The sequence below is a fragment of the Triticum aestivum genome, chromosome 2D (genome assembly GCF_018294505.1).
Source record: "Triticum aestivum cultivar Chinese Spring chromosome 2D, IWGSC CS RefSeq v2.1, whole genome shotgun sequence".
Lineage (NCBI taxonomy): Eukaryota > Viridiplantae > Streptophyta > Magnoliopsida > Poales > Poaceae > Triticum > Triticum aestivum.
Window position 1 is genome coordinate 625,812,774 of NC_057799.1, and position 9,493 is coordinate 625,822,266.

Below are 9,493 nucleotides of genomic sequence, written 5' to 3' on the forward strand. Positions count from 1 at the left end.
CTTGCAGTTCTCCGGCAGGGCTTCGCCAAGCACTACGGAGGAGGAGGAGGTGTTGGGGAGGGAGAGGGCTGCGCCAGGGGAAGGGGTCCGGCTCCCATGTGCCTCCCCACTATATATAGGGGTGGAGGGGGCTGGTTTCTTGCCCTCCAAGTCCATTAGGGCGTTGGCAAAGGTGGGGGAAAGAAATCTCATCATTTCCCTTCCCCACCGATTGTTATCCCCCTTTTTAGGTATCTTGATCTTATCCCTTCGGGATATGATCTTATTCCTTCTAAGGGGGGATCTTGGTGCGCCTTGACCAGGGGTGTGGGGCCTTGCCCCCACTACCCATGTTCATGTGGGTCCCCCCATGCAGGTGGGCCCCACTCCGGAACCTTCTAGAACCTTCCCGGTACAATACCGAAAAATCCCGAACATTTTCCGGTGGCCAAAATAGGACTTCCCATATATAAATCTTTACCTCCGGACCATTCCGGAACTCCTTGTGACGTCCGGGATCTCATCCGGGACTCCGAACAACTTTCGTGTTACCGCATACTAATATCTCTATAACCCTAGCGTCACCGAACCTTAAGTGTGTAGACCCTACGGGTTCGGGAGACATGCAGACATGACCGAGACGACTCTCCGGTCAATAACCAACAGCGGGATCTGGATACCCATGTTGGCTCCCACATGCTCCTCGATGATCTCATCGGATGAACCACGATGTCGAGGATTCAATCAATCCCGTATACAATTCCCTTTGTCAATCGGTACGTTACTTGCCCGAGATTCGATCGTCGGTATCCCAATACCTCGTTCAATCTCGTTACCGGCAAGTCACTTTATTCGTTTCGTAATGCATGATCCCGCGACTAACTACTTAGTCACATTGAGCTCATTATGATGATGCATTACTGAGTGGGCCCAGAGATACCTCTCCGTCATACGGAGTGACAAATCCCAGTCTCGATTCGTGCCAACCCAACAGACACTTTCGGAGATACCTGTAGTGTACCTTTATAGCCACCCAGTTACGTTGTGACGTTTGGCACACCCAAAGCATTCCTACGGTATCCGGGAGTTGCACAATCTCATGGTCTAAGGAAATGATACTTGACATTAGAAAAGCTTTAGCAAACGAACTAAACGATCTTGTGCTATGCTCAGGATTGGGTCTTGTCCATCACATCATTCTCTTAATGATGTGATCCCGTTATCAACGACATCCAATGTCCATGGTCAGGAAACCGTAACCATCTATTGATCAACGAGCTAGTCAACTAGAGGCTCACTAGGGACATGTTGTGGTCTATGTATTCACACATGTATTACGATTTCCGGATAACACAATTATAGCATGAACAATAGATAATTATCATGAACAAGGAAATATGATAATAACCACTTTATTATTGCCTCTAGGGCATATTTCCAACAAGTCGGACACAGGAGCTGGAGGCGGGGGGTTCACGCGGCCGGCCTGATTCTGCGCGGCGCGCCCCTTACCTCCACCACCGCCACCCCGACGGCCACCGCCGCCACTGCCACCAATGTTGCCGCTATAGCCATGACCAGCTCCATAGCCTGAACCGTAGCCATAACCGTGACCGGCGCTTCCACCACCTTCTCCTCCACCGCCACCACCTCCTCCAACGCCAATGCCGGTTACTGCGACCGGGGCTCTTGCGGCTGCAATGAGGTGGGTGCCAGTGAGCAGGATCAGGAGAGCAGCGAGAGCTAGAGCCTGCTTGCTGGTGGTGGCCATTGTGACTATGTTTTGGTGTTGTGATCGGCTTGAGACATCGATGCAATTTATAGGCGAGTCGGCGAGTGGTCACTTCCATTGGCATTTGACACGATTGTTATGAGATATCAATCATCGGTTCATGTCATCATCTCACCTAATTAACACCACTAGCTAAGCTCCTGTTCACAACAAAAAAGAGCCAGTAGATAAGCCAATAGCAGATGACAGATGTATGGATGGGTTTGGGTAACAGACATGTGTCATATCTATATGTGATGTGTAGTAGTATAGTGGGGTGGTTGGTCATCTCAATATGGCAGAAAACCCAAACCACATCCATGCATAATGGAGCACTCACTGCTGATGACTAGTTTTGTCAATGCTGCTTTTTGACAAAATACACACACTGCTTTCGCTTCCAACCATCTCAACCCACACATATGAACAGCAATATAGCAAGCAGAGCACATTTCCTTGGATCTTTTTGTTACATTTTTTCCTGCTGGGGAGACGAAGGAAAGATGAATGAATTATTGGTTTGGTGCGTTTTCCGGGAAGACGGTGTGGATGAAGTTGAGGAAGCGCTCCGAGTAGGACCGGGGCTCGACGACGGATATCGACAAGGGGTTGTACTTGACGGACTTGTAGGCGTGCTCGACCTTCTTCCTCATGCTGTACTCCTGCAGGATGTCGATGATCCCTATGTAGAGCACCACATCGTACACCTGACAGAGCGATTTGCCTCCATCTTCCTGTTTCTCTTCTTTCTCCGCTCTCGCCGGCATGTTCACTCCTAGTTGGATCTGAAGCCTGTCCAGTTTGACAACAAATTCAGTTATCTCAGATCTTGCATTAGCATTGGAAGCAAATGAGGATTGACCAACAGTAACAGAAATTGATTGATGAACCTTGCTGTGCCTGGAAGCAGGAGATCCACTTCCTCATAACAAGCAGACGACGACCGCAGGCGGCTCCCCCTTATGTGAGGGCCGACAGCGACTTTACCATCTTGGTTGCTGCCTCGCTGCACCAAAACCAGCCCTTCACGGTAGTTATAGGCGGAATCATCCTCCATGGCATCTGCATTACCGTCGTCACCAGGCAAAAATTTGTCATTGCAAATGGGTTAATTGGATAACTTACTCAGAGGTATGGAGACACAGTTTCATGCTTACCTTGTTCCGAAAGAACGGCTAGTTTGTTATCTTGCAAAATGCTTTCAGGCAACGACCCCCCTCTTAGAAGGCTTTGGCGAGCCCGGTAATGGAAACCAAGAAGCAAGCTGTAGTCCATTATGCCCTGATTCTTCAGAAATTCGCTGTCGATCTCAATCTGCCTACACATAACAAGAACAGAACATGGGTGTTACACGGAGAACTGGTCATGAGGATAAGCTGCTTTAGGGGGAGAACATGCTTACTTAAGCAAAGCATCCCGCCAAGAAGGTTCAAGATAAAATGAATAGTTCAGATCCAAGTCTTTCAGCGTCGTGTTCTCGTCGATTTTAACTTTGTCAGTAGATCTGCCTAAGGATGAACCTTTCAAATCGAATCTTTGATGGATTCTAAGTTCTGTGCAGAACATGTTGCCCATCACTACAAATCTGAACTGCGGATACAAACAATAAAACCAGCAGTTAAATATCAACCAAAATAGAATTATCAGATATGGCAACGAAATCCTTTTTATGGCTGATGCTTTTCACAATATCTGTAACATTTAATTGAGCAACAACAGTTTACTGTCATTACCTTTTGCCCGCTGGAAGGTTTCACCCGGTGGAGGCCAAAAAACTTAGTCACGAGCGTGTTATCATAAGTATGGACATGGCGGTAATAGTCTCGAAGCATACGCAAAAGAACCTGCAAAAAAATATCATGTCAGGAAAAACCAAAGTTGCACATAAACAGATGAACTTAAGGACAGCTTTGATTCAATATGACAGCATGTTCTTAATGTTAGGCCAGATAAGGAATCACCAGATAATTGAAGACATCTTGTTTTTATAAAGTGCCTGGTCTATGTCAGTTTACCAGACTATAGAGTTACCAACATATATTGTCAGTTAGCATGAATAGTTACACTGCTTATCACAAAATCATTGAGTAGAAACAGCAGAAACCTGCACTTCTGATTTCCGAAGAGTCTTGATCATGAAGCGGTCATCTTGCGATAAGAAAAACATACTTCCACTCTTTCCAGGAGAAGACAGCTCCCTAAGTGCGTCACTTCCAGAAATGGAAATCATGTAATCGGCTGTATCAAGCTTGAACATCTCCCTCAAATTTCTGTAATTAAATGCTGACAAGAAATTAGCCTTACCTAAAGTTATTATTACCCTTACCTAAAGTCCTAAACAGGGAACAGATTTAGAGTTCATAAGCAATCAATACTATCATAGAAGAAGGTTCAGAGAGACTCAGCAGCATAATATACCTAAGCTGTTGAACTTTCCAAGTTACTTCAGGATAAAATTATATTTCTATTCTTCCTTGTCATGCTACGTATCAACAGGAGATTGCATACTTGGTTGGACCAATATGTATACTCCTCTTAAAGTAAAACTGGTTTAGAAGCACAACAAACCTGAAGACCACTGGACAGTAGTCCTTCCACTTAAAATCGACAGCACGGTGTGCAGGAGTAAGCCGTGTTCCTTTTGTGGGGAAGTTCATCCAGAAGCTGGCCTTGGGGCCGAAATCAGAGGCTTGCACTTCACGCCTCTGAATCGGTGTAATCTTTCCAACCGTGTACCTGAGTAGTATAATCACATAACGAACTTTTACTGACCACGAGAAAACAAATAAGTTTGGTATTCAACAAGACACCCTTATGTTGGTAAAAGGAAAAAGGAACAATTTGCTGCCAGTTTCTATCTATAGCATAGTGGCACCTTAAACTTCAGGGCATGAAAAGCAGCGATCTTTCCATGACTTGGAAAATTCAGAGATACTTTGGTCAATGAAAGTAGATGAACAAGTTTGATGCTCTAGGGTATGGTATGCTGGCAACTTGCTCTATGTATGTCACAATCCTCTGTTCCGCATATGGGTTAAAGGCAATGGACAATATATGCACTGATATCAAAACATTCCATATAAAAAGTACAATGGGACAACCAGAACTAACAATGCAGAGAAGGAGTTTGGCTGTTGAAAATTCAGATTACGCAGATGCCTTGAAATATATATGCATTATTACCTGATTCCAAGCTGCAGGCAGAGCATCAGATCATAGCTCCTGTGCCCTTTGATGATCATCTCCCCGGGCCTTTTGACATCCTTGGCCGCCCTGCTCTGTCGCCGACTCAGTTTCTTGGACGAGTCCAGGCAGCTCTTGTTCAACACGACCTCGCTGATCAGAACGCCCTGCGCGTACTCCCTTTCCAGTATCGGGAGGCTAGAACAACCAGCAATGTCTTCATCACAGCCTTGTTTTTGTGTTTCAGAACTTGACTCGTTACCGATGATCTTGATGGCCACTCCGATACTCCAGCGCCTTTGCAGAGACGGCTTCTTTGTTGGAGGCCGCTCGAAGCTCAGGTTTCTCAAGGACAACTTTGGACCTGGTGGTCCAGCAGGCTCTTGATTCGTGTCGAAGGAGGAAGAGGACCGCTGCTGCTGAAGGACATTTTTTGAGATGTCGGGTAGCACGCCCCTGCTCCTCAGATCGTTGATGTAGAGCTGGTGGGCCGCGGGAACTCTGCAATTCTTAGGATAGAATGTGCCTTTTCCATCCTTGAACCCCCTGGTCCACGTCCCGAGGTAGCACCCGCCGTCCTCCCAGGTGTAGAGCCCGTACCCGTGCATCGCGCCGTCGAGCCAGTTCCCCTGAAACGAGTCCCCGGTGGCGCTCCATGTGAGCACCCCCTTGCCGAACATGGTGCCGTTCCTCATGGTGCCGACGTAGCTGTTGCCGTTGGCCCAAGTGTACCTGCCATGGCCCTCCATCTGACCCTGCACCCAGGAGCCATCGAATGTGTCCCCGTTGGGGTATGTCTGGAGCCCGTGGCCGTGCTTGCGGTCCAGCTTCCACTGCCCCTTGTAGGATGATGATGATGAAGAGGAGCTGGTGCAGGGGCCGGCGAGGTAGGTCCCCTCGCCGTCCACGAACCCGGCGGAGTACTCGCCCTCGTAGACGGCCCCGGAGGGCCAGAGGGTCCTGCCATGGCCGTGCCTCGTCCCCCTCCTCCAGCCGCCCTCGTACACGCAGCAGCTGCCGCCGGCCCAGACGTACTGGCCCGTGCCCTCGGGCACTTGCTGTGATGATGATAGGGTGCCGGAGTAGACGTCGCCATTGGGTAGCGTGATGTCTCTGACCCTGAGGCCTGCTGCTGTTGTTGCTGAGTTTGCTCTGAAGTTGGGTTGGTTTTGGTGGGACTGGGATGGGTGTGCTGTTGTTGCCTGAAGGTGGTGGTTGCTGGCAGCAGGGGCTGCCATGCTGCTGAATTTTGTTGTGGAAGCAGAAGCAGCAGCTGCAGCGTTGGGGTGGGTTTGCTGTTGCCTCAAGGTCAAGGTGGTTGCTGTCAATCTGTCATACTTGCATACTAGTGGTGCCTAGCCTAGGTAGCTTTCATGTCCCCTTTCCTGTACATAAATAAATATGAAAGACATCCAGAGAGTTATATAGATGAATCAAGTCAAGAATGAGCACTAGAACTGAAACAGGAGCAGCAGAGGATACATGAGCGAGCAGTTTGCATACAAGAGAAGAGAAGAGAAGAGAAGAAAGACAGAGCAGCCTGTCAGGGTGATGTGGATAAAATAAAGAGGGAATAGCAGCTAGGTAGAGTGGCATAAGCTGTGTCAGGGTGGTGGTTGTGAACATATTTGATTCTATTCAAAGAAACAAAAATAACACTGATTGAGCCGAGCAGAAGGTTGGTAGCACAACCATGGGTGCTGTCCTGTGCAGCATGAAGATGAAAGAGAGAGAGAGATGTATGCATGAGTGAATCAAGAATGAGCATTGTTTGTTGCAAGTGAAAGAAAGAAAGAAAAGCAAGGGATCTCTCTCTTTCAATAGAAGAAAAACACCATCCCATCCGACAGGGACAGGTGAAAATTTGAACAAGGGGAATCAAGAGGAAACGTACCTAGGAGTACATACATACAGGTACGGCGGAGGAGGCGCCGCCGGCGAGGGAGGTCGCCTTCTTCCTTGCTTCCTCCTCTGCTCTGCTCTGCTCTTATATATGCGGTGGTATGTAGGATAGGCCAATGATGAATGAGTGGGTGAGTATGAGTTGAGCCTACTTGCTTCCTTCCTTCCTTCGAGCAGATGAGATGCGCTGCCGCCGCCACCACCAACTCGAAGAAGAAGAAGAAGAAGAAGAAGAGGCTCTGGCTCTGCTCTCTCTTCTTGTGATATAGCTAGCAGAGCAAGGAAAGTAAGCAGCTCAGCTCAGGTTGATGGCCAACGAGCGTGACAAGACAAATAATTCCCTAGCTCCAACTACATCCTTTCTTGTTATCAATTTACTACTTACAGTATATATTAAGCTACCTTTGTTTCAACTGAAACACTTAATTTTTTCAAGGGAGGGAGGGAGATATTATTAAAGCAACAACTGCTCGATCCATCTGCACATGGCAAAAAACAAGAAACAAAAAAAAATGCAGAGCAGAGGGGCTCACTTCCACGTGGCGCCATGTGACCGCCAGGGCCAGGGCCACCCTCTTGTCTCTCTCCCCTCTTTCATCACGTCTGGTGTGGATGTGGCTATACACCTCTGCACATTTCTTTCACACACTGACCAAGAGAGTCTAGAGCCGAGGACACCGAATCCGACCCCTCAAACATTGTACTTTCTGTATGAACTATGGATGAAATTTTACGTACTACACATCACGCTAGCCACTACGCTTCGTTGTCGAACTTTTGAGCCGGACGTCAGGTATATGGGCGCGTAGGAGGGCTCCTCATCCATATGCGTGAGCATCTCGTTGACGGCCCCAGCGTGCTCCGCCTCCGACTAAAGGGAATCGAGGATTGCCTACAGATCCGTGTCCTCCTCTTCCTGCTCCGCGTCCTCCCCGTCATCCTCCTCCTCTAGATCCATGGCGTTTGGAGGTAGCCTCGCAGCGGTCTAGGCTTCGCGCTTTGCCCGGATCTGCTCAAGGAGCTGAGGTCGGCGATCCGACGTTAGGTATGAGTACCTCCTTACCCTGCGGCATGGTGGCATGGCTACTACTGGTGCCGGCCGGCGACTGGAAAACGGGGGCTGCGGCGGACGAGAGGGGAGGAGTGGACGGGTAGGTTTTCGGTCCCGGCGATCGGCTTAAATAGCAGGACTAGGGCACTACGCGGCCTGTCAAAGCGGCGACACACAGCGCCATCGGTCCAACACAGCGCCATCGGTCGGATTTTCTTGACCGTTCAATGACCGTGCGGCCTGTTAGAATAAATTTGAGGCATGCCGTCGATCTTCCGAGGACCAAGCAATCACATGAGCACGACACCGAGATTTGTTAACGAGGTTCACCGATATGGTTACATCCCCGGGGCCTGACTACGGGCGTTTCTCCCCGTGACACCATCACAATACCGCACACCGGCCACCCGGGCGTCGGCACACGTCGCTGGCTCCCCCTTGCGCGCCTCTGCTATTATGTTGGCATAGGTTACATCGTGTGTCTATCCCCACTTTATATGAGAGGCCTAGGATACAAGTGTCCTACTTGGATACGACCCCATATCCTATCTAAACACAATACAACTACAGGTCCAATTGTAACCTACCTTGTACACAATATTCGACACAGCTCTAACAAACTCCACCTTGGCGAATATTCTCCACCACCTTGAATTCGTCCATGTGTCAAACTTCCATGTACATTGGACTTGAGCTTATCCCATGAGCACCGCTGCTACTCCAAAGACTCCATATGACTCGACCTGCAACTTGTAGTCCCTTCTTTTCTTGACCACAGTCAACACTCGAGCAAAATTAAGTTCCTCTTTACTCTAGTGTATGCTCCCAACTTCCAGAGCTCCGTTCAACTCCATCACGCAATGATCACCGACCTGCATGAAAGCGAACAACTCATATATTGGGTGTCACACATAAGAGTTACCTGAACTCAACATCACCGCTCCTCTCTTGACCGCCTGTCTGAAACTTGAAAGAATTTCACCATTGCTTGTAGTCATCCCGAGTCAAATTCGCAGTTGTCTCACCACATGTATGACTACCAGAGCCCTGGCCCGTCTCCATACCCCGTGCTACCGCACGCCTCGCTGCTATTAGCACGTCGAGCCTCCGCTGTCCCGGTTAAGTCTCAAGGGTCGCAAAACCACACCACTCAACCCCCACCGCAGAGTACCACCGATCATCACCGACCGATGACGAGTTTCACGCTTCCATCAGACCACTGGGCTCCAGTCTGAACTACGTGTCACTTGCTTTTTCCCCGTTTGCTGAATAGGCTTCGATTCCCTGGATCCTTCCATCGTAGCCCCTCAATCCAGCTCCACCTTCAACATGACTCCATGGTAGATGATCAGTCCACCCTCGCGCCCCGTCGACTTCAAGCTCTCATGCGTACGCCGTCTTGAATCAACCCCGCGCCATAGTCTTGTCGAAGTCACACAAGCCCTCAGGCCTGCGCCACGTGTTTCCACGCCCCAGAAGTCGGTCACCATCAGCATCACGCTCCAATGTCGCTGTCGCCGATCCCACCATCGTCTTCTGTTCCAACCAACTTGTGTCGATCCCGTCAGACTGCCCAGTCCGACCCAGCCGAACTCGTTCGGCTGTAT

At 49.2% G+C, this 9,493-nt stretch overlaps 1 protein-coding gene across 1 annotated transcript; it reads right to left on the reverse strand.

Annotated features, from left to right (window-relative positions):
- Positions 1 to 2,090: 2,090 nt before the first annotated feature.
- LOC123055110 (phosphatidylinositol 4-phosphate 5-kinase 9) lies at positions 2,091 to 7,467 on the reverse strand. Its single transcript, XM_044479041.1, has 9 exons — positions 6,828 to 7,467; positions 4,934 to 6,318; positions 4,319 to 4,486; positions 3,855 to 4,020; positions 3,484 to 3,594; positions 3,153 to 3,340; positions 2,908 to 3,068; positions 2,641 to 2,812; positions 2,091 to 2,542 (listed from the first exon to the last, which is right to left on the reverse strand). The coding sequence occupies exons 2-9, from the start codon at positions 6,169 to 6,171 to the stop codon at positions 2,263 to 2,265; spliced, it is 2,484 nt and encodes an 827-aa protein (XP_044334976.1). The 5' UTR covers positions 6,172 to 6,318; positions 6,828 to 7,467; the 3' UTR covers positions 2,091 to 2,262.
- Positions 7,468 to 9,493: the final 2,026 nt, after the last annotated feature.

Excerpts from the sequence above, each read along its gene's own strand:
- LOC123055110 (XM_044479041.1), bottom strand. The coding sequence starts at position 6,171 with ATGGCAGCCCCTGCTGCCAGCAACCACCACCTTCAGGCAACAACAGCA. Across the intron at positions 4,487-4,933 it reads TGCCTGCAGCTTGGAATCAG|GTACACGGTTGGAAAGATTA; the intron begins GTAATAATGCAT and ends TATACTACTCAG. Across the intron at positions 2,543-2,640 it reads CTGCTTCCAGGCACAGCAAG|GCTTCAGATCCAACTAGGAG; the intron begins GTTCATCAATCA and ends CAAACTGGACAG.